Source organism: Entelurus aequoreus, linkage group LG20 (assembly GCF_033978785.1).
Source record: "Entelurus aequoreus isolate RoL-2023_Sb linkage group LG20, RoL_Eaeq_v1.1, whole genome shotgun sequence".
Taxonomy (NCBI): Eukaryota; Metazoa; Chordata; class Actinopteri; order Syngnathiformes; family Syngnathidae; genus Entelurus; species Entelurus aequoreus.
The window spans coordinates 29,210,205-29,236,593 of record NC_084750.1 but is presented as its reverse complement, the minus strand read 5'-3'; the positions used below and the strand labels follow the sequence as shown (position 1 = coordinate 29,236,593).

The window sequence follows — 26,389 nt, the reverse complement described above, 5'->3', positions numbered from 1 at the left end:
TTTTTTTATTAAATCAACATAAAAAACACAAGATACACTTACAATTAGTGCACCAACCCAAAAAACCTCCCTCCCCCCATTTCTTTCTGTTATCAATATTCTGGTTCCTACATTATATATCAATATATATCAATACAGTCTGCAAGGGATACAGTCTGTAAGCACACATGATTGTGCGTGCTGCTGGTCCACTAATAGTACTAACCTTTAACAGTTAATTTTACTCATTTTCATTAATTACTAGTTTCTATGTAACTGTTTTTATATTGTTTTACTTTCTTTTTTATTCAAGAAAGTGTTTTTAATTTAGTTATCTTATTTTATTTTATTTTTTAAAAAGTACCTTATCTTCACCATACATGGTTGTCCAAATTAGGCATAATAATGTGTTAATTCCACAACTGCATATATCGGTTGATATCGGTATCGGTTGATATCGGTATCTGTAATTAAAGAGTTGGACAATATCGGAATATCGGATATCGGCAAAAAGCCAATATCGGACAATGACATCCTCGGCTCAGGTCCCACATCAGGGCAAGAAAAAACTCAACCCAATGGGATACAATGAGAAACCTTGGAGGGGACCCCACCCCCTTAGGCGTCCGGTGCAATGGACGTCGAGTGGAAATCTAGTTAATAGTGTGAGAGTCCACAATAGCCCGTATGCATGAAAACACTCTTACAGACATGACACATGGGACGGTTCATAACTATGAATAGTTTTAGTTACATTGTAAAACTGACAAACGTTGCTTGGAGTGATGAATGCAGAATCCATACGAGTAGAAACGGTACGGACGACTAGAGGACGGAATACTTCCGGTTGAAAGCTCTAAGCAGAAGGAAATAACTGCAGGCATGGACCCGGCAGCCCCTGCAGTGAATGAACTCGTCCTAAAGATGGCGCCATAGCACAGACAATGAGACACAATTTCCGTGTCTTTGCGTGTGTTCTATGAAAACTAGGGATGTCCGATAATACCGGACCACCGATAATATCGGCCGATAAATGCTTTAAAATGTAATATCGGAAATTATCGGTATCGGTTTCAAAATTATCGGTATCGGTTTCATTAAGTAAAACGTATGGCTTTTTAAAACGCCGCTGTGTACACGGACGTAGGGAGAGGTCAAAGCGCCAATAAACCTTAAAGGCACTTCTTTCGCGTACATAACATGTACAGCTTTTCACACACACAAGTGAATGCCATGCATACTTGGTCAACAGCCATACAGGTCACACTGAGGGTGTTCGTATAAACAACTTTAACACTGTTACAAATATGCGCCACACTGTGAACCCACACCAAACAAGAATGACAAACACATTTTGGGAGAACATCCGCACCGTAACACAACATAAACACAACAGAACAAATACCCAGAACCCCTTGCAGCACTAACTCTACAACATACACCCCCCCCCGCTACCCCCTACCACCCCACCTCAACCCCGCCCACCTCAACCTCCTTATGCTCTCTCAAGGAGAGCATGTCCCAAATTCCAAGCTGCTGTTTTGAGGCATGTTAAAAAAAATAATGCACTTTGTGACTTCAATAATAAATATGGCAGTGCCATGTTGGCATTTTTTTCCATAACTTGAGTTGATTTATTTTGGAAAACCTTGTTACATTGTTTAATGCATCCAGCGGGGCATCACAACAAAAATAATAATGTCTTAATTCCACGACTGTATATATCGGTATCCGTTGATATCGGAATCGGTAATTAAGAGTTGGACAATATCGGAATATCGGATATCGGCAAAAAAGCCATTATCGGACATCTCTAATGAAAACCATTTGCATTATGGCTTCCCTTTAACAAAGCAAAGAAAAATCCATAAAATTAGCCGCAGGGTTCAAAGCGTAGGAAAAAAGTAGCTGCTTATAGTCCGGAATTTACGGTATATAAATTATATAGAATTGTCATATTTATGACACATTCTTGCTGTGTCGCGTGAATTTAACATTGACAAGTGAACGGACGTATCTACAACGCAATCTTGTATTCTCGTTGGTGGCTAGCGGCTAACATCCCTTCACAGTGCAAGGCCACCTCCATGTTGGCAAAAACAATATGTTTCGTACAAGTATCACAACAGTAACGATATCAAATGTGGGGAATATAGACTCAGTATATGGTCAAAACTGTAGTGGCTTGATAGATATTTATTTATTATTGTGGAAGTCTTGGGCTTCCGGGTTCTTGGGACCACCAATCACGGACATGACAGCTGCGTTCATGGTTCTGAACTGATTTATTTTTCACGATGAGTCTCTTTGTGTGCTTTTCCGCCATCGTCTCTTATGTCCGTCTCGCTCTCGCTCGCCTTCCAACTCTCCCTCTCCTTCCCCGCTGCTCCCTTTAACAGAGCGACAGGTGATTAGATAAACACTCCCAGGTGGGTCATCTACGCACCTGTCGCTGTTCTCGAAGCCGGTCCTGGCACACCCCGCTTCGCTGCAGGTCCGCAGGCCACGCCCCCCACACACACACACAATTATCAAAAAATATTTTGTTGTTATTGTTTACATACTTGGGAAACAAGTCGTTGGCTTTAGGGACAAAAACTAATTATTTAAATCAGAGCCAATATGTGTTTTTGTCTGATTATAATTGTGATCAAAAATGTAATCATTCAGTGATCCTAAAAATGTGAAGTATCAGCATTAGTATGACGGATACTGCCTCTGTAACTACTTGGAATTGGATCGATACCCACATGTGTGGTATCGTCCAAAACTATTGTAAGGTATCCAAACAACAGAAGAATAAGTCATTACTTTTCAACAGAAATTTAGATATAAACATGTTGCAACACAAAGTAACCAGATATTAACAGTAAATTAACAATAGAATAGAATAGAATGGCTTTTATTGTCACTATACACAGGTACAATGACATTAAAAACAACTCTGGTATCAGTGCAACAGTCTACAAAATATGCAACACATAGGAAGAAAAGAAAAAGAAAAATAGTGCAAAAGGAGGTAAGGTGCACAGTCCAGTCCTGAGAACGATTAATGTTCAGTGTGTTATTTACAGGAAATAAATGTTATACTATATACATATATATATACAAGTAGATTAATCATAGCTTTGGGAAAATAATACAACTGGAAATGACGCAATATGTTACCGCATACTGTATGTCAGCAGCTAAACTACTGTAGGAGCCTTTGTAACCTATTTTGAAATGGTTCTATAATCATCTATATGCCAAATAATATATTGGAATATATATCGTTATCGCAGGAGGCTGCAATATGTATCGCAATATAGATTTTAGGCTGTATCGCCTGTCCTTACTTTTCTGTACTTTTCAAACGTTGGCATTCCACTTCTGAGGTCGTGTGTGTGTTTGTGAGGACATGCTGGATGATCCACACCAGGAGAAACTAGTATGAGCCCCTGCTACCTCCCACCGCCATATAATGAGGTCCTTATACCCCATTAAGTGTGTGTTTACGTGTGTGTGTGTGTTTGCGTGTGTGTGTGTCCCCGCTTGTCCGAGGCAAATGTCCTACAGTTCACTCCCCTGCCGTCCTCCCCTCTAATATATTTTAACTGTGATTAAAGAACAATTCCATGCAGGGTTACTCTATTGTGGGCAATTTAATGTCCTCACACACACACACAAACACACACACACACACACACAACGCTGGTCTGAAAGGCAGCCACGGTGACATTGCCCTAAGGTCATTTAGCAGTCATCAGTCCCTCAGCATTGTCTCCAGTGTGAGCTTGTGTGTTTTTGTCCTTTTATTTGTGTGTGTGTGTGTGTGTGTGTGTGTGTGTGTGTGTGTGTGTGTGTGTGTGTGTGTGTGTGTGTGTGTGTGTGTGTGTGTGTGTGTGTGTGTGTGTGTGTGTGTGTGTGTGTGTGTGTGTGTGTGTGTGTGTGTGTGTGTGTGTGTGTGTGTGTGCGTGCGTGTGCGTGTGTGTGTGTGTGTTGTGTTTTTAGGGCTGGGCGATATGGCTGAAAAGTGTATCACGACTTAAGCGTATCAATACTGATTGATATTTTTTATAACCTATGGAAAATAGTGACGAATACAAAAATACATTAAATGTGCAGTCAACTTTTTTTTATTTTGAATGTAAAGTTGTGCAATATAGACAATATACTACCATAATTTCCGGACCATATATTAGCCGCTCTGGACTATTAGCCGCAGATATTTACTTTGTGAAATGAGTTATTCACACAGAAAGATTTTGCAAATGTTTATTTACATACCTTAATTGTTTCCAAATGGTTTCTGTTAGAGATGTCCGATAATGGCTTTTTTGCCGATATCCGATATCCCGATATTGTCCAACTCTTAATTACCGATTCCGATATCAACCGATAACGATATATGCAGTCGTGGAATTAACACATTATTGTGCCTAATTTTGTTGTGATGCCCCGCTGGATGCGTTAAACAATGTAACAAGGTTTTCCAAAATAAATCAACTCAAGTTATGAAAAAAAAATGCCAACATGGCACTGCCATATTTATTATTGAAGTCACAAAGTGCATTATTTTTTTTTAACATGCCTCAAAACAGCAGCTTGGAATTTGGGACATGCTCTCCCTGAGAGAGGGGTTAAGGTGGGGGGGTAGGAGGTAGCGGGGGGTGTATATTGTAGCGTCCCGAAAGAGTTAGTGCTGCAAGGGGTTCCGGGTATTTGTTCTGTTGTGTTTATGTTGTGTTACGGTGCGGATGTTCTCCCGAAATGTGTTTGTCATTCTTGTTTGGTGTGGGTTCACAGTGTGGCGCGTATTTGTAACAGTGTTAAAGTTGTTTATACGACCACCCTCAGTGTGACCTGTATGGCCGTTGACCAAGTATGCTTTGCATTCACTTGTGTGTGTGAACAGCCGTAGATATTATGTGATTGGGCCGGCACGCAAAGGCAGTGCCTTTAAGGTTTATTGGCGCTCTGTACTACAAATTATTATTATTATTGTTGTTTTTATCCAATTTGATTTTATTGTTTCGATCTTGTACGGTGTCCTTGAGTGCCCAGAAAGGCGCCTTATGAATAAAATGTATTATTATTATTATTATTATTAAATATCGGCAGTCCGATATTATCGGACATCTCTAGTTTCTGTAACACGGCAGTAAAACGGCTGATCAGACAAAACAGAAGTCATCGTCATGGACCCACTAGCTGGAGAAGCTAGCTCAAAAGTCCACAGGGATGTTTTGGTGACTTTAAAAAACTGAAACACCAAAAAAATGCCATTGTAAGTTAATAATACTAACACAGACACTCGTAAACGTGTTAGCATTTTCGCTAATGCTAAGGACGCTAGTTTGATTAAATCACGATCAATCAATCAATCAAAGTTTATTTATATAGCCCCTAAATCACAAGTGTCTCAAAGGGCTGCACAAGCCACAACGACATTCTCGGCTCAATAAAGACGAAGAGAATAATACATTAAATGTGCAGTCAACTTTTTTTATTTTAAATGTAACCTTCCTCTGATTATAATCCCCCCAGCTATGAAGGCAGGAAGGAAAGGAAATGTCAACACAAGCATGGAAAATTGTAAACAAAATCGTAGAATGACATTAAACACTTAACAATAAGATCTTAAAACGAAGGTAATATGTAAGTAATGTTTAATAAAGCGTAACAAAATAGTACAAAGTGTGAAAATGTAAACATAGAGAAATCTGAGAAGAACTACTTTTTGCAGGTTTAGTGCCAGGATGTTACGGCTGTGCTCTAAAGGGTGAGCGCGGCTAAGGTGTTATTGTAGTGGGGGACGAGCGCCTTGCATCATTTACAGACCACGTTGCACACACTTTGCCTCTATGACAAAATAATTATGCATACACTGAACTAACATATATTCACAAGAATGAACCTGAATTCAAACAAAGACACAAGTCATACGATTTTATTATTTCAATCATTTCAATAACCCCGTCGGCCCCTTCTGAAAAAATGGTTCCAATGTTCCCTCTTCTGTACCATTTTCAACAAGTGGTCACAACCGATACAATAAAGACAATGTCAGCCGAGATGTTTTAAGGATGGGAGGGGACGAAGTGCAACAATTATTTTATCGGGCAAAAACTGATCAGTAACCACACCAAAACTACATCAGCAACAAAACTAATATCTAACAAACTGTTCACTTCCTGTCATAATCGCACCAAAACAAACAACTCTATGTCGTATGGACAGCAACTTTCATTTGCGTCAAAAGACCCACACACTTGGGTCGGCCAGTGATGCGTTCAGGGCCACAGAAACAGTTGGACAACTCTTCAGTGTTATGACATGTTCAAGTTCTACTCAGTAATAAATAATGATGTATGTACTAAGTAATTATTAACATTATTATTAATAATTACTGAGTAACTGAATAATGGCCTTTGTTACATGCTCATAACTACTAATTATGAGCTTCTGACAAAGATCAGTTACGTTATCATGTGCTCTTGTAAAATGTGTTATTAGTGGGACGTTTATAGCCTATATACAAACAAGTTTTTGTTATTTTTTTGTTATTTGTTGTCATAGCAATATCGAATAAAGGACACCATGATAGTTGACAACAACAATGCAAAGACCATTTAGAATTTTGGACAGTTTGGACTGACTTTTGAATGGTTTAGAAATATATTTTTTGACTGGGAAAGTGAAGCTGTCCATCTAGAGATATAGTGCTAAGAAGCCTATTTAGAGTTTGTCCAATAATGGGTTAGTTCAGCATGTATATATATATATATATCCTTCTCATTTCAATGCATTTTCTTTATTTTCATGACTATTTACATTGTAGATTGTCACTGAAGGCATCAAAGCTATGACACCTGTGAAGAGAAAACCATTTCAGTTGACTACCTTTTGAAGCTCATCGAGAGAATGCCAAGAGTCTGCAAAGCAGTAATCAGACCAAAGGGTGGCTACTTTGAAGAAACTAGAATATAAAATATGTTTTCAGTTATTTCAAGTACATAAGTACTTAAGTACATAACTCCACACGTGTTCATTCATAATTTGGATGCCTTCAGTGACCATCTACAATGTAAATAGTCATGAAAATAAAGACAACGCGTTGAATGAGAAGGTGTGTCCAAACTTTTGGCCTGTACTGTGTATATAATGAAACAATAGACCTTTACATTCTGCTGCACTAGAATCAGCAGTGGCTGCTTCATCCGAGTAAACACTCACTCCCAACAGTCCAATGAAGACTTTGATGGTGAGTGAGTGATGTCGACACTGCTTGACTAAGACATTAATAAACACCTTGTCTCTTTCAGTTATGTACCCGCATTTTCCGCACTATAAGGCGCACCTAAAAACCTCCAATTTTCTCAAAAGCTGACAGTGCGCCTTATAATCCGGTGCGCCTTATATATGGACCAATATTGAGCCACAACAGGTCTCGCAACTACGGGATGCATAACGTAACCCCAGCCTCTACTGTATCGTCTATTCTATGCGCCTTATAATGCGGTGCGCCTTATATATGAACGAAGTTTTAAAATAGGCCATTCATTGAAGGTGCGCCTTATAATCCAGTGCACCTTATAGTGCGGAAAATACGTTAATAACAAAATATCTAATATTTGTATAACTCAATTTAAATTATAATTGAGATTAATTGAGCCTTGTTGTTGTTTTTTTTTATATTTGTTTCATAGCAGCGTATTCCCTGTGCTCTTTATTTTACTTGCACATTTAAGTTAAAGGCTACATATTTACCTGTGGACTTTCTTGAGCCAGGACACTTTAGTTTTTTGCATATCAATGCTTTATTGTTAAGTACAATAAAATACCCACTATTCCTATTTGTTGAGTGGTTAATTGATGTTTTTGCAATCTTGCAAATCTGTAAAATGAAAATAAGACAACTAATGATACATAATTTACATAATAAAACTCTGACTTGTTTCATGGTTAATTGGAAAAAAGGAAACCAAATGGGTGTATTACACCAGGCACCGTCAAGAACATTAAAAAACAAGAACATTGAATGCGGCAAGTAATGGGGTATGGGGCCCACATGGATATTCTTTCAGGGGGCCCAGAATTCCTAGCAACGGCCCTGGGTCTGACGACGGTGCGTTTGAAAAAATCCAACAAACTGCTTTAATGTTAAGGTGACTTTTTCTGTTTTATCCACAATTTCTCAATGTTTACTTTCTCTTCTCAGTCAATGCAAAGGATCGACCGCGAGACAACAAGATGGTGCAACCAAACTTAATAGTTGATGCTGATTGGCTGTTAGCGGGTCACTCCCACTGATCTGTAATGCTCGGCTCCCAGGGAGCGAGTGCCTTGCTTCGCAACTTCCGCTTTCTTCCGACGAAAACGTTTTTATCTATGCATTTTTTGTTGATATCGATTAGGTTTTTTTATCGTCAAAAGTAGCCAAACAGCTACATTTTTGTTTCATCTGACATCACATGGACAAAGATAAGACCTTCTGGAGGAAAGTTCTGTGGTCAGATGAAACCAAAATTTTACTGTTTGGCTGCAATACCCAGAAATATGTTTGGAGGAGAAAAGGTGAGGCCTTTAATCCCAGGAACACTATTCCTACCGTCAAGCTTTGTGGTGTTAGTAATATGCTCTGGGCCTGTTTTGCTGCCAATGGAACTGGTGCTTTACAGAGAGTCAATGGGACAATGAAAAAGGAGGATTACCTCCAAATTCTTCAGGACAACCTAAAATCATCAGCCCGGAGGTTGAGTCTTGGGCGCAGTTGGGTGTTCCAACAGGACAATGACCCCAAACACACGTCAAAAGTGATAAAGGAATGGCTAAATGAAGGTTTTAGAATGGCCTTACCAAAGTCCTGACTTAAACGTGTGGACAATGCTGAAGAAACAAGTCCACGTCAGAAAACCAACAAATTTAGCTGAACTGCACCAATTTTGTCAAGAGGAGTGGTCAAAAACTCAAGCAGAAGCTTGCCAGAAGCTTGTGGATGGCTACCAAAAGCGCCTTATTGCAGTGAAACTTACCAAATATTAACATTGCTGTATGTATACCGTAATTTCCGGACTATAAGCCGCACCTGACTATAAGCCGCACCAGCTAAATTTAGGGGAAAATACAGATAGCTCCATATATAAGCCGCACCCGACTATAAGCCGCAGGGTTTTGATGTGTAATTACCGTAGTATATAGGGGTTCCTGCTACCACGGAGGGGATTATCGGGACAGAGATGACTGTTTGGGAACGCAGAGCGTCCCATTTATTAACAATAAATCTTTCAATCATTCAATCAAACTTTCACATCTTTGACATGGTGAACAGCATTCGTGCAGAGTACAAATAATACAACGGTGCAAAGTAATACAAAGTGCTCGCCTGTACGTTATCAAAATAACCAGCCTACCGGTATATGAAAAGTCAGTCTTTAATCATTGTGTCATCGTCTTCCTCCTGCGTACTAAAACCACCGAAATCCTCTTCGTCGGTGTCGGAGAAGAACGGGCCGTAAATAAGCCGCACCCTTGTATAAGCCGCAGGGACCAGAACGAGGGGAAAAGTAGCGGCTTATAGTCCGGAAATTACGGTACTTTTGACCCAGCAGATTTGCTCACATTTTCAGTAGACCCATAATGAATTCATCCATCCATCCATTTTCTACCGCTTATTCCCTTCGGGGTCGCGGGGGTGCTGGAGCCTATCTCAGCTACAATCGGGCTGAAGGCGGGGTACACCCTGGACAAGTCGCCACCTCATCGCAGGGCCAACACAGATAGACAGACAACATTCAAGAACCAAATTTCATGAATGTTTTTTGTGACCAACAAGTATGTGCTCCAATCACTCTATCACAAAAAAATAAGAGTTGTAGAAAGTATTGGAAACTCAAGACAGCCATGACATTATGTTCTTTAAGTGTATGTAAACTTTTGACCACGACCGTATATGGATATGGTTTTAGAGAGTGTTTGACAACCCATCAAGATGACACTCGTGGCGCCCCCTACTGGTTGTGTTAAAATGATTTTTAAGCTCACATAGCATGCATGATCATTACTCAAATACTCAGTGATTTTTTTTTTTTAGAACTAAATCTCAACGTTGTTTAGCTTGACCATGGTTTTTTTTTTCAGTTGTCAGGCCCCGAAAGATGTGTGCTAAAGATTTTTTTTGCTGACCTATATTGAGCTGTGTGAGAAAATCCAAGCCTATGTGGCTAAAAACAGCGTGTAGTGTTTCTGTCCCCACTGTGTTCAGCAGGTCTAGAAGAGTTACAGTATGTCAACATATTTGGCAGATATTTCATTCAAATGGGATTTTTTTTCATCAAGGCTGGATTCAAATGTGAATTTTTTATTTTTTTTTGTCACGCCGAAAAGTGTGACAAAAAAAAAATAAAAAAATCCTGCTTTTTGGTTGGTCGGCCTTTTTTGCAGCAGCAGCAGCACTGCTTGGGCGTGTGTTGCATCACACACTCAAGCAGAGACACACACTCTCACACACACACACACACACACACAGTGGATGGCAACAATTTTGCATCACTCACCTTTTTTCGGGCCCCCCCTAAAAAAAACTCCTCCCGTTTTGTTTACGTGCCCCCACTGTGAGAAAGCATTAACGAGCGACCTCTCTTCTCCTCTAATTGATTCTTTTCCTCCTTCCTTCTTTTTCCTGTGGTTCTCCCGCTGCGAGCCCTCTTCTTTTCCACCACACTTTTTTTTTGGGTGGGGGAAATGTCGTATACATCGCTGCCTTTCTTCAAGACACCCCGCTGCCCCCTCCTTCCAAACACACACACACACACACACACACACACACACACACACACCATAGCTTCGCCAAATCTCCAATCTTTCTTTGTTTTCACCAATTTATGTTCCAATTTTCCGATTTCCATTCCTCACCTTTCGCTGTTTTGCTAACGTTTGTTATTTTTAACGAATCGCTAATCGTCGGTTAGCATTAGCTGCCGCCCTTTATAAAATGGCGGCGTGGTGAGAGGTGGAATGGTGGAACGATGCATGTCTCTGCGGCAGAGTGCTTCACACACACACACACACACACATTTAGCCACGGCGGCGCTTCACGTTTCCGACTGCAGTGCGGAAGAAAAGAGAAGGGGGGGGGGCAGCTTTCTTGCAAACACGCCACCACCGTCGCCATTTTGTGGCGAAGCTCGCCAGGCGTTTATGTGTGCACGATTTGAGTCGTGCATTAGGTGGTTTTGTTACGCACAACTTTGCGTGACGTGCATATCGACGTGCATACTTCAAGGATATTATATCATAATATAACTGAATTTTACCACATAACTTTACTTAACTAGAAATACTAATATATATGTATATATATATATATATATATATATATATATATATATATATATATATATATATATATATATATATATATATATATATATGTATATGTATATATATGTATATATATATATATATATATATGTATATATATATGTATATATATATATATGTGTGTATATATATGTATATATGTATGCATATATGTGTATATATATATATTTATATATATGTATGTATATATGCATGTATATATATGTATATGTATATATGTATGTGTATATATATATATATATATGTATATGTATGTATGTATATATATATATACAGATAACATGTTAACAAAAAATGTGTTTTACTAAATTAAAACTTAACATTTGTCTCTTTTTAAAATATTTGATGTATTGTAATTGCAACGATAATAGACAAGTATAATATCCCATTATTTATTTATTTTTTATTATTTCTTTATTGCATTATGAGCCAAATATAGGTTACCAAATATTGTTCCTTTATGGGATACTCATAAAACTCTAAATTTAACCTTTGTAGTATTTTATTCAACGTTTTTTCCACATTTGTTTGTTTTTAAATGGCATATTTAATTAATGCACAAGTACAGTAGTATTATTATATGTTATGTATTACTGTTTTAATAATTGCTTTCCTTGCGTGACTGCTGCCTCACATTGTGTGATCAAATTGAAATGATTAAATATGGTTCCTTTAATATAAAGATTTTTTTCGCTCTGAAATTTTAATTTGGATTTTTTTTTTTTAATTCCTGACCATTTCAAATTGTAATTTTATGAAATACAAGGCAAGTGAACTTCAATTATTACTGGGCACTAATTTTCTATTATTATTATCATTACCTTTTCTTTGATTGGCTGAAAGAGGTCACATGATTCTAATGCTTTGTATGAAGTTGCATTTATTTGGAGTCACGCTTCTTTGCACTTGACAGCATAATCAGTGAAATATCTCAATATTTGTATTGTAGTAGCTTTACCCCAAAATTTGTGTTTTATAAAATCGGTAATGTAGTATTCAGATCAATTTTAATAGAAAAAACAATATTTTAAAACGATTATAAAATTACGAATCGGTAAGCACGCCATCCCTATTTAAAATGATGAAATAATGCGTGTGATGTGTACAATTTGTTTTTTTGGTTTTTTTTGTACTACCATTATTTAATAAATAAAAATATATTTTATATTATTAATTTTTTTTGAATATGTCATTCACTGTGATTATATTTTTTGGTTTGTTTGTTTTTTTTAAAAGGGGGAAATGTTAAAGGACAATCTATTGTATAATTTTGTGAAACCATTGCAATAAAGTGATAAAATGATGCATATAATTGCATTTATTATTTTAAAGTTTTTGATGTAAATTATTGCGAAATCACATGTTTTTTTTCCTGCCTTGATGTTCGTATTGTGTCCTTTTTTTGACCGTCTGGTTCCTTCCACTTTTGTAACGCACTCACTGAAATAATCCAAATTATTGTTGAGCATGACAGATTAGGTTTAGATTAAATTAGATTAAATATAATTTAATGTGACCTCGGGGAAATAAAGGTTGCAATAGCAGCAACACTGTATGCAGTACATGTCCGTTGGCAGGTGTGTGAAAGTAAACCTGAATAATAAATAATAAAATAAGAATGGAAAAAACAGCTATGAGAATATGATGTTTTTATTATTGCACATTGCTAATTTTAAAAATACCATTATATTCGGATTATAATATATATATATATATATATATATATATATATATATATATATATATATATATATATATATATATATATATATATATATATATATATATAATTTTAAATTTCCTGAGGGAACTCTCCTGAAGGAATCAATAAAGTACTATCTATATATATATATATATATATATATATATATATATATATATATATATATATATATATATATATATATATATATATATATATATATATATATATATATATTTACATATATATATATATATATTTACATATAGGGTCTTATATTTTTTTAGGTATTTTGTTTATAAAATACCTGAAAAAAAAAAAAATATATATATATATATATATATATATATATATATATATATATATATATATATATATATATATATATGTATGTATATATATATACCTGAAAAAATATAAGACCCTATATATATATATATATATATATATATATATATATATATATATATATATATATATATATATATATATATATATATATATATATATATATATATATATATATATATATATATATATATTGGGTCTTATATTTTTTTAGGTATTTTATTTTACTTATTATTTTGGCTTTGGTTACTAAATGTGGTTCCTTGTCCTCCTGTATAAAGGAATTACATTTAATACAATTTTTTTTTTATTTTATTTCTTTTAATTTATTATATTGTATTTCATACATTTAAAAGGCACAATTCTCCCGCATTCATTGCTTCCAATTTTTAACAAAATTTTGGATTATTTTCTTTTTTATTATTATTATTATTTAATTAAGTAAAACGACTCATTTTAGAAGCAAAACATTGAAAAAAAATATTAAAAGCACACAAGAACAATGGAGTTGAATAAAAGTATATTATTTTGTTTGATATGCACACACACACACACACACACACACACACACACACACACACACACACACACACACACACACACACACACACACACACACACACACATCAGACCAGACGACGCGAGGCCAAGTCCCAGCGTGCTATTTGATGCCTCGTTAGGCCCAAGATGGCGGTTAGTTGTAGACAATGATGAGTCATTTGGAGCGAGGAGGGAGTGACACGCTGATATATTTATTTCACCCATCCGCCATGTGACTTCGCAACATGTCACACACACACACACACACACACTCGTGTATGAGTCGTGTGTGTGCGTGATTGACAGCCCACCTTCATTGTGGGGACATTTTGCATGAACTTACGTCCACTACAGTAGACGTCTTAGTAACGTCCTCTGCAAAGGACGTCGGTTCTCATGAGTTTGTGTGCGTGTAGCATCCATCCCGCCATTATTTCCTTTTAGTCCACCACCTGCTGAGAAAGTGACATCTAGACCACCCCCCCCCCCCCCCCCCCCCCCACCCCCGCCCAGTCTGACCCTATTCTCCAACTTTTCCGAAACTTTCTTTCTTCCTCTGGTCCACTACTTGGTCTCGCTCTGTCATTTTGAATTTTCTCATGTTCTTTTTCATTTCCTGTAGTCGCTCTGTTTGAGTCTAATCCTCCTCATTCCTACGCTTCCTCATTTCCATCACACTCTTCTTTTCCTGTTTTCCTATTGTGTTTTGTGTGCGTGTGTGTGTGTGTGTGGGTGTGTGTGTGTGTGTGTTGCTTTTTTCCCCCTCGACCTTTCAAGAATTTGCATGGAATTTGGGCTTCATTTTTCATGGCTTAAGGTTTTAATAAAAGATAAATATCTCCCTCGGCTCATTTTTCTTTGTTCCACCTTTTATTGGGAGAGTTTTGCATGCAAACTTGATGAGTCAGCAACTTTTTTTTTCCTTGTGTGCCTCAACTTTTGGCTAAAGTTTTCTCTATCTCTCTCTCCCTCTCATAGCGTCCACGGGCAAGCAAAAACAAGGTAAGTTTTTCCAACAATTACTACAAAAGTACTTAATTGACTACTTTAAAACTGAGTTTAAGTGGGCCTGGGGACCATTTCCGGCCCGCAGTTTGGCCCTTGACACTTTTAAAAAAAATTAAATCAAAATGTTTTTTTGCACTAATTTGCTTTGTCAGCCATAACACAAAGTAAATATGTTTTATTATGATAGCTTACTGTTAGTATAAATTGACCTCTTAAATATGTATTAAATTGTTATAAGTACACCTCTGCATAACATTGTATCTTTATTAACATTAAAGAAAATAAAGAAATATAGATCAACCTACAATCAAGAATAACTTTATTAAGTGCATTAATGTTTCTGAAATAATAATAAAAAATAAGTTGAATCCTTTTTTTAAAGAAACATTTTTTTAACCGACTTGACCAATTTTATTCTGAAAAATACAATTAAAAACATTTATTAAGTAAAAAATATATTAAAATTGATCAGCAACAAAAAAAAAAGATTAAAACAATTTGTCCTATGTTTTATTATAATAATTAAGTCAGGATTAACAGCTACAAGGAGCACATGTTGTCGTGTTTGTAGTGTTTGAAACATGATACTGATAAAGCATGTTACACACGACGCCCCAATTTTTGAGAAGAACCCATTTAAAATCATTGATTATGGCATAACTGACATTTAATAAGGTACAATTAAGCCAAATATTTTTATTTATACCTTCATGGTCAAATGTTGAGTTCTATTCTGTTAATTTGCAATTTTTTGGGTTGAAAATTACATTAAACTTGTTTTTTGTTTTTTTTAAAGCACAATATGTTTTATGGGAAATACTTTGGAAAAAATAAAGGCATAAAAAGTACAGTTTTTATTGTTAAAGATGGTCTTTTGGACCATGTTTAAAACAACACATGCACTTTAACAAGGTCTTAAAAAAAGTCTCATTTGCATTTAAGGCCTTAAAATGTCCTGAATTCCATCAAAATCTAAAAAAAAAAAAAAAGTATTTAATACGACTACAAAAGGTCTTAAAAAATGTATTCACTTTTTGCTTTGTTGGAAAATAAATGCATTAACTTGAGTCTCACTTTTAAATGTTTACATTTGTTATTTGTAACTGCAAAACGGAACTTAAGTATTCAGAATTTATGGAACGAATGTTTGTTACAGCAGACCGCTGCAAAACAAAGTTATTTGTGTCAGATGTTTACATTTGTAAACATTGTGATGAAAGTAAATAGAACGATAATGGAAAAAGTCGAAAATCTGTGTCAAATGATGCCAAAACGCCATAAAGCAGATTAATTTCTTATTAATGAGATATGTTATTAGATATTACTTTAGCTTGTTTCATCACACATAGCTAAGATGAAGCTATTTTGCTATGATAGTTCAGCACATATTGACCTACATCGGGTTGCTTTTAGTGTATTTAAAGTATTAATTTGTATTTTTTTGTTGCAATGTGTGTCTTTATTACAAAAGCTTTTTTTAGACACTTGAATTTATGCAACTGCATTTTTTGCGTTGGAATTTTGTGAACTGTATTTTTTTTTTACTTCAAGTATGCTGACAAATTAATGAAATAAACAACTGTGAGCAAAATTCAGTGTGTAAAAATTCAGTATAGAAAAAAATTCAGTGTAAAAATTCAGTATAGAAAACAATTAATTGTCTAAAAATTCAGTGTAAAAAAAAATTATGTGTCTAAAATTTCAGTGTAAAACTAATTCAATGTAAAAAATAATTCAGTGTAAAAAAAAACAGTAGAGAAAAAATTGTTGCTTCAAAACTCCAGATTAAACTAAAATCAGACTAAGCAATCGAACCTGTCAGATACCAGCCAATGAGGGAAGTTTTGAAGCAACAAATATTTCTGCACTGAATATTTCTGCTCTGAATTTGTTTACACTGAATTTTATACACTGGATATTTCTGCATTTAATTTTTTTTACACAGAATTTTTTTGCACCTAATTTTTTTACACTCATTTTTTTATACACTGGATATTTGTGCTTTAAATTTTTTTACACTTATTTTTTTACATTGAAATTTTATACACTGGATATTTCTGCATTTAATTTTTTTACACTGAATTTTTATACACTGAATATTTCTGCATTTAATTTTTTTACACTGAATTTTTATACGCTGGATATTTCTACATTTAATTTTTTTATACTGAATTTTTTTGTACTTAATTTTTTTACACAAAATGTTTTATACACTGGATATTTCTGCTTTGAGTTTTTTTACACTTATTTTTTTTACATTTAAATGTTATACACTAGATATTTCTGCATTTAATTTTTTCACACTGAATTTTCGTGCACTTAATTTTTTTTCACTGAATTTTTATACACCGAATATTTCTGCATTACCTTTTTTTACACTGAATTTTTATATGCTGGTTATTTCTGCATTTAACTTTTTTTACATTAAATTTTTTTTCACTTAATTTTTTTACACAACATTTTTTATAGACTGGATATTTCTGCATTGAATTTTTTTACACTGAATTTTTTACAATTTTTTTTTTTTACACTGAAATTTTATACAGTGGATATTTCTGCATTGATTTTTTTTTACACTGAATTTGTTTCCACTTATTTTTTCTCACAAATGTTTATTCAATTAAATTTTCAGCATAGTTTAATTAAAAATCAGTTCACCAAATTCAAACACAAAAATTTCTACATAAATTTGGTGTAAAAAAAAAAACCTTTCGTGATAAAGACACAAATGAACCTCCATCGAAAAAACTCCACATTAGGCATTTTCTGCAAGAAAACTTTTATTGGAATTTGGTGGAAAATCTGAAGAATTACAAAGTTTTTTTCTAAATAAATATTAGTTTACAAAAGAGAAGTGTGGTGGTTTTTTTGGTTATGTTATTTTGTTTTCCAATGTAAACAAGTGGTGAATTAATTAATATTCAATAATTACAATTAATCCAGGTCTCCCATTTTGCAAGTGTAGATGTGAAATGTCCTTTAATTTTATACATGATAAAAAGTCTGACATTTGACATGTCGAAGCCTATATTATGTATAAAATAAATAATTATTTTATACATAATGTTTTATATATTGTGCTCCTGAGTTAATGTTGCTGATCAACTTGAATTTATTAATATTTTTTGAGTTTGTATGATGTTATATTTACAGTAACAAATGGTTCAATTTGATCAAAATTGAACCATTGAAATATTTGATATATGTATATTCAAATATATTAATGAACCATTTAAACTAGGGATGTCCGATAATGGCTTTTTGCCGATATCCGATATGCCGATATTGTCCAACTCTTTAATTACCGATACCGATATATACAGTCGTGGAATTAACACATTATTATGCCTAATTTGGACAACCAGGTATGGTGAAGATAAGGTACTTTTTTAAAAAATGAATCAAATAAAATAAGATAAATAATTTAAAAACATTTTCTTGAATAAAAAAGAAAGTAAAACAATATAAAAACAGTTACATAGAAACTAGTAATTAATGAAAATTTGTAAAATTAACTGTTAAAGGTTAGTATTATTAGTGGACCAGCAGCACGCACAATCATGTGTGCTTACGGACTGTATCCCTTGCAGACTGTATTGATATATATTGATATATAATGTAGGAACCAGAATATTAATAACAGAAAGAAACAACCCTTTTGTGTGAATGAGTGTAAATGGGGGAGGGAGGTTTTTTGGGTTGGTGCACTAATTGTAAGTGTATCTTGTGTTTTTTATGTGGATTTAATAAAAATAAAAAAATAAAAAACGATACTGATAATTAAAAAAAACGATACCGATAATTTCCGATATTACATTTTAACGCATTTATCGGCCGATGATATCGGCAGACCGATAATATCGGCAGACCGATATTATCGGACATCTCTAATTTAAACCATATAAATAAGGATTCATTTCTTTGTTATTTCAGGCAAATTGATGCACTTTAAATATTTTCTTTTACAGACTAACAACAATGATAATAGAGTTATTTGTTGTAAGTTGATCTATATTTCTTTACTGTCAATAAGGAATACAATGTTATGCAGAGGTGTACTTATAACAATTTTAGCTTTTTTAACAATTTTGAGACCAACTACTGTAAATGAAACACCTTCTGATGAATAGCATGGAGAATTGTCTAGCACTATTTTTACCAAGTGTAAATATTGCAAAGAAAAAAAAATTTATATTAAATTTCAAGTAAAAATAACATCACAATATTACACGAAAAATTATACAGTATTCTTGTTCAAATTTAAAAAAAATTCTGCCCACAAAGAAAATAATAATACATTTAGAAATAAATAATAATACAATAAAATGAGGACATTTTTTAAAAAAGTTCAATAAATAATCACTAACAAACACTGTAAAATGTGTACCCTTTTTTAAAATAATATAGCTTTATTTCGTAATATTTGGAGTGTGAAACAAACTTTTTGTCTCACTTTCACTTTCTCGTTGTCCTTTTTAGCGACCAAGCCCTTCAATTGCGTTTGCCCGTCGAGGACGCCGTCGCTTCCCTTCCTCCTCCTCCTCGCCCTCCTGCTGACCACCTGACCTGCCCGCGCCCGGTCACCGGCGAGACGACGCTCAGATTAAAAAAGAAAAAAAGGACAGCGAGAGACGATCCACGCGGTCCCCATGCGTGCCAAGATCGTGCCGACGGCGCCTTGCGCGCAAACGCCCGACGGGCGTATCGCACATCGCCTTTACTCAGGGTCAAGCAAGAGAATCCATCACAATCACTAATCATCGCATAGTATCATACTCGACACTTCATTTTTGTACAGTCAACAAAAGCACGATATCATCCCCACTGACTTTTGATATCGATACTATGGATATTTGTATCGCCCAGCCCTCTTTTACAGAACTAGTAACCCCCACTAGGTTACCCACTGCACTACTTGTACACTGATACTGGTAGTGGGTATTGTCCAGCATCAATACAGCTGCGCCCCCTGCTGGGATCTAACTGGTTCTACTGGAATGGCCCCTCCAATAGGTCTTTTGTATTAATAATAATAATGATGATGATAATAATATGCTTTGTCCTCTCTGATCAGACCCCCCTCTGTGCTGCCCGCCAGGGGTAATTGTGGGTAAACCGAACAGTCTTCTATTGTCTTCACTGTGTTAGTTAACAAGCGCTGCCAAAATATGCTTATTAATAGTGTTTCATTGTTTTAGTAACAACTTTCCCTTTGAAATGTGGCTTCTCACACTACTTGTGTTTATACATCCATATAAACACAAACAGGTGCATCTCAGGAAATGAGAATATGGAGCAAAGGTCATTTGAATTCAGACTATGAGGCCAACCAATGTTTTTGCAGGTTTCTTTCCCAGGATTTATATCATTCAACTTTTTTTTGTAAATAATTTTTTCATGTAAAAAAACACACTCTATTTTTTTTTTAACAATAAAGCTTTGTTTTTGCAAAAAATAAAGAGTTCACCAGACAATTTTAGGTTTGCACCAACTGAAGTCTCATAGAATTAGAGAAATAAAATCCAAATATGAAATAAGTAGCAGTCAACTTTTCATTCAATAGCATGAAGTGCAGCATCTTTCAATTAGCACTGTATGTAGGCAATGGGGGAAAATATACATTTAAAAAATTATATTGCGGTGAAAAAAATGTGTATATTTTCTTAAATAACTAATTTATGTTGTAAAAATCTGTACAAAAAACATTATAATCCATCTATGTAAAGTTTTTAAAAGCATAGATTATTGTGTCCAAACTATTGAGTGGTACTGTAAATATAAATCCTAGCTGTATTAAACTAATTTCGACAATCTAGTCCAGGAGTGTCTCAGGGGCCGCATGGAGGAAAATCTGTGACGATTAAAATCATGGCATTAAAAGTAAAAAAAATAAAGACAACTTCAGATTTGTTTTCTTTGTCTTACTTTGGCTAAAAATAGAACAAACACATTCTGAAAATATTACAATAAAAATATAGAAAAAACTACCGGCAGCGGTAAAGTTTAGATGCATGAAGGAAAGAAGAAAGTGAATGAATGTTTATAACTGAATAAAATAAATTAATAAAAATGTGTTTTCTTTTGTATTATTTTGTTTTTTTATTAATTAAGTAACGTTTATGACAACCTTTTTCCAAAACACAATATAGAATGTGAGCTATAACAGGATAATGCTTACATTTATCATTTGTTTTCAAAACGGTTACAAAAAAGTGGAAAACTCAAAAATGTACTGTAGGACCCCATTTTTATGACTTGATGGGGTCCCTTTGACCCCATTTTGAAAATTTGAAAATTCTTAGTGCCAACACTGATGGAGTATTGGTGCGTGCAAAACAGCAGCAGGTGGCTGTGGCCTGCGGGCCGGTTCTAATACTAATCAAATATCCATAGATAATTTATTCGCGGGTCAATTTACAAAAAAATATTGCAAAAAAAACACAAAAGTGTAAAACTGCACCATACTTTGTCTTGTAAAGACAACTTTGCCTTCATACATGATTTTGACAACAAATAGTAATAACAAATAACTTTTTTTTTAAATCTGTAAACGATATATTCTAATTTATTGAGATGCACCTCATTACATATTGTAGATATTCACGCCACGTGTGCCACAATGTAGTTTTGCAAGCTAAATTCATTATTTTGGGTGATTTTAAGATTTTTGTAGTTTTAGTCACTGAAGCAATAAATTCAATGAAAATATACATATTAATAATCATGTGCATAGAATTTACCATATTAAATAATTAAATTAATATATATTTTTGAAAACTGATGATTTACTTGTAAGGTGCTTTAAGTCTATTTCCGTAAAACTACATTGTTGGCACTCGGGTTATTTAAGTGATTATTATTGCCACTTTTTTTTTTTTACTTCTATTTTGGGTGCTACCGTTTCTTTATTCTTCTTTTTTTTTTTTGTAAAGTAATTTCTGTCCCCCATAATGTTTAGTTATTTGTGTTTATGTGTGTAATGTTCTGTCAGCGTTCACATTATAGTGAAGAATGTAGCTTCTTCTGTGAAGAGACAACTGCAATCTGAGCCTTTTCTTTTTTTTAACATTGTAATACAAAAATAAAATGTGGTTGCATTGAGGAAACTGTCATTGTATCACCCACACACGCACACATACACACAATCTTGTATTTTTTACCTTCTTGAGACCTCCGAAAAATGCCTACCTCTTTAGGACCACACCTTTCGAAGATTTATAAAGATTTGTATTTACAACATTAATAATACATACATACCATGCAAATATAAAAAAGCTTGTCGAGTTGGAATTTCACAAGAAAAAGGTCACAATTTCACAAGAAAAAGGTCACAATTTCACAAGAAAAACTTAGAATTTTGGCAGTATTATAATAAAAGTCGTCATTTTACTCAAAGAGGTCACAAAAAATATTCTTGAGACCTCCGAAAAATGCCTACCTCTTTAGGACCACACCTTTCGAAGATTTATAAAGATTTATATTTACAACATTAATAATACATACATACCATGCAAATATACAAAAGCTTGTCGAGTTGGAATTTCACAAGAAAAATGTCACAATTTCACAAGAAAAACTTAGAATTTTGGCAGTATTATAATAAAAGTCGTCATTTTACTCAACGAGGTCACAATTTTATAAGAAAACTTTCAAATGTTGGCAATATTATAATAATCGGAATTTCACTTAGCAAAATTATGACAAAAGTCATAATTTTACTGTAGAAGCTAACTGTTAATGGCCACTATAGTCTTAGTACCGTAGTGTATTTGTTCATCCTGTGGGACGCGGGTTGTCTTACGTCAGCACCGGAAGTCGTAAAATCAGCTGTTCACCTGACGGGTTTTTTCGGGGATGGATAGGGAAGTCCTTCTTTAGCTGTCGTCTTGTTTTATCATATATTGCTGCCTTTGCACCTGTTTACTTTTGTATGCACGTGAAATCAACCAAAAATCCTGACTTTGGAGCAATGTTCACGGACTCTAGTATTTGGCTCTCTATTAGATGCAATGGTTTTCCGTATTGGGATAATGATTTCGGTCCTAACTTGTTCACCGGTCCTCATATGGAAGGTACTTTTCCTTGTTGATGTCTCAAGAAGGCTAGAAATACAAGAACACACACACACACACACACACACACACACACATCTGTACTTGTGTCAGACAGCCAAGGATGAGATGATGTAAAAACGCTGTAGTAACCTAAAAAGTATTGAGTCTAGTGCATGTTTTTTATCCACTCCTGTAGAGTCTTCAGGCTTTATTGGCCGTAAACAAAGTACTGAGTGTGTAGTAAATATACAAGCATAAGCAGTAAATGCATTTCCATTTAAATAGGCTGTAATGTCCGAGCTCTTGTCAAGCTGCAAGGACAATTTCCTGCATGACGTGTGGAATGCTACTATTTCATGCTTGATCGTTTCTGTTGACGACCCGTTGTCGTCGCCGCTTGTCTTTGACTCCTCCAGACTGTTGACCTTGATGTCCGCGTTTCTCACGTATTTAGCGTTTGGAACACAACGAGCGCTTTTGATGTCTCAACGTAAAAGTCGCAAGGTCCAGTCCGGTTCCAAGTGTGTAACTTTAATTGAGATAGGATCTGATGGTCTATTAATCAGTGGTGTGCCGTCAGGGCCAGCAAGGCCTTCTCTGCTGGTCTAACATAACCAGAAATCTTGATCATAATTAAAGATTAAATTATTTTTTTTATTGACTTTCCCTAAATATCTAAAAGTATTCATATTATATTCATGTCATGTTATGCTCCTTCCAATGCTATTGTTTTTCGTTTTAGTTTGTATCCAATCAGAATTCAGCTAGCTTATGTTGCCATGCTGTACCAAATCTGCCAAGGGGCCTTCAGAATCAACAATGTGGGTGTCCGTGCACTGTAAGTGAATGGGTACATAGAGTTGATAGATAATTGTGATAGCCAATTAGATCATAAGTGGTTGACAGGAGCCTATCCAAGTAGCCTGATGTTAATCAATCAATCAATCAATGTTTATTTATATAGCCCTAAATCACAAGTGTCTCAAAGGGCTGTACAAACCACAACGACATTCTCGGTACAGAGCCCACATACGGGCAAGGAAAACTCACCCCAGTGGGACGTCAATGTGAATGACTATGAGAAACCTTGGAGAGGACCGCATATGTGGGTAACCCCCCCCCCTCTAGGGGAGACCGAAAGCAATGGATGTCGAGTGGGTCTGACATAATATTGTGAAAGTCCAACACATCAGCGAAAGTCCAGTCCATGGTGGGGCCAGCAGGAACCATCCCGAGCGGAGACGGGTCAGCAGCGTAGAGATGTCCCCATCCGATGAACAGGCTAGCGGTCCACCCCGGAGCAGAGTAGAAAAGAAAAGAAAAGAAACGGCAGATCAACTGGTCTAAAAAGGGAGTCTATTTAAAGGCTAGAGTATACAAATGAGTTTTAAGATGAAACTTAAATGCTTCTACTGAGGTAGCATCTCTAACTTTTACCGGGAGGGCATTCCATAATATTGGAGCCCGAATAGAAAACGCTCTATAGCCCGCAGACTTTTTTGGGGTTCTGGGAATCACTAATAAGCCGGAGTTCTTTGAACGCAGATTTCTTGCCGGGACATATGGTACAATACAATCAGCAAGATAGGCAGGAGCTTGACCGTGTAGTATTTTATACGTAAGTAGTAAAACCTTAAAGTCGCATCTTAGGTGCACAGGAAGCCAGTGCAAGTGAGCCAGTATAGGTGTAATATGATCAAACTTTCTTGTTTTTGTCAAAAGTCTAGCAGCCGCATTTTGTACCATCTGTAATCTTTTAATGCTAGACATAGGGAGGCCCGAAAATAAAACGTTACAGTAATCAAGACGAGATGTAACGAACGCATGGATAATGATCTCAGCATCGCTTGTGGACAAAATGGAACGAATATTAGCGATATTACGGAGATGAAAGAAGGCCGTTTTAGTAACACTCTTAATGTGTGACTCAAACGAGAGAGTTGGGTCGAAGATAATACCCAGATTCTTTAACGAGTCGCCTTGTTTAATTGTTTGGTTGTCAAATGTTAAGGTGGTATTATTAAATAGATGTCGGTGTTGAGCAGGACCGATAATCAGCATTTCCGTTTTCTTAGCGTTGAGTTGCAAAAAGTTAGCGGACATCCATTGTTTAATTTCATTAAGACACGCCTCCAGCTGACTACAATCCGGCGTGTTAACGAGACTGTGATTGGATACTCACTCGTCATTCCAAAATTGATCTTTAAATGCACCAGAAAATAACCCGTTTTATTCTCAGTAGGGCGTAAATGTGGTTCTGTATATATGTATGTGGTGACATCAATTATGGTATTTTGAGATGTAATCATTGAAGTCAGACATCACTGAAGGCCTAGGTGGGAAACGCACGGCCCGCCACTGCTAATAATCAATCACAATTGATTTGTATAGCCCTTCATCACAAGTGCCTCAAAGGGCTGTGTAGTAGAATTGCTGACCTTTGAGCTATATTTCGTGTCTATCAAGAATGTCTGCTTGTTTCATTTCTCTTCTATTCTATACCATTGAAGGACCAGATGTAGGACAAAGTTGAATATGGAGTCGCTCTGACCATTCTACAAAATGTTTTGATTGTCTAAGCATGACTAAGGGATTCAAGGATGTTGCAAAACAAACATGTTGAAAACAACGGGACCTTGGGGCATGGGGAAACAGATCAAATGGCCGAGTGACAAGGGCTGAGAGAGATTGCTTGATTCTTGTGTCCTCCGGAGGACGTTTGTTTGTCTGCATGGACAGCTCAATCCGACTTGCACTTTTGACTATGGGTAAATAAACTTTTTGTACTAAATTCACTTTTGTTGCTGTTTAAGCTTCGGACAATCCACTACAGCTGCACAGATCACAATGACGTTCCCTGATCTGCAAGGAAAAACTCTAAAAACTGGGAGAATGAGGAAACCTAGGGAAGGAGTTGCAGATGTGAGGACCTCCCTCCTGGGTGACCAGCTGCATTAGATGCCGAGTGGGTATCTACTCATTAGGGGTGTAAAAATGTTTTATTTCTGAATGAATCAAGATTCCTATTTGTAATGATTCTTAATCCACCCATCGATCCATCTTCTTCCGCTTATCCGAGGTCAGGTCGCGGGGGCAGAAGCCTAAGCAGAGAAGCCCAGACTCCCCTCTCCCCAGCAACTTCGTCCAGTTCCTGCCGGGGGATCCCAAGGCGTTACCAGGGCAGCCGGGAGACATAGTCTTCCCAACGTGTCCTGGGTTTTTCCCGTGGCCTCCTACTGGTTGGGCATGCCCTAAACACCTCCCTAGGGAGGCGTTCGGGTGGCATCCTAACCAGATGCCTGAACCACCTCATCTGGCTCCTCTCGATATGGAGGAGCAGCGGCTTTACTTTGAGCTCCTCCCGGATGACCGAGCTTCTCACCCTATCTCTAAG

The 26,389-nt window shown here is 35.7% G+C and overlaps 1 protein-coding gene across 1 annotated transcript in view; it reads left to right on the top strand.

Annotated features, from left to right (window-relative positions):
- The window catches only part of si:dkey-246i14.3 (ephrin A4), a 139,889-nt gene extending 117,771 nt beyond the window's left edge, over positions 1-22,118 (top strand). The window contains exons 4-5 of the mRNA XM_062029943.1: positions 14,912-14,935; positions 19,421-22,118. Coding sequence (XP_061885927.1) covers positions 14,912-14,935; positions 19,421-19,506 — 110 coding nt within the window. The 3' untranslated portion in view covers positions 19,507-22,118. The remainder of the gene's footprint in view (positions 1-14,911; positions 14,936-19,420) is intronic.
- The last annotated feature ends 4,271 nt before the right edge of the window (positions 22,119-26,389 follow it).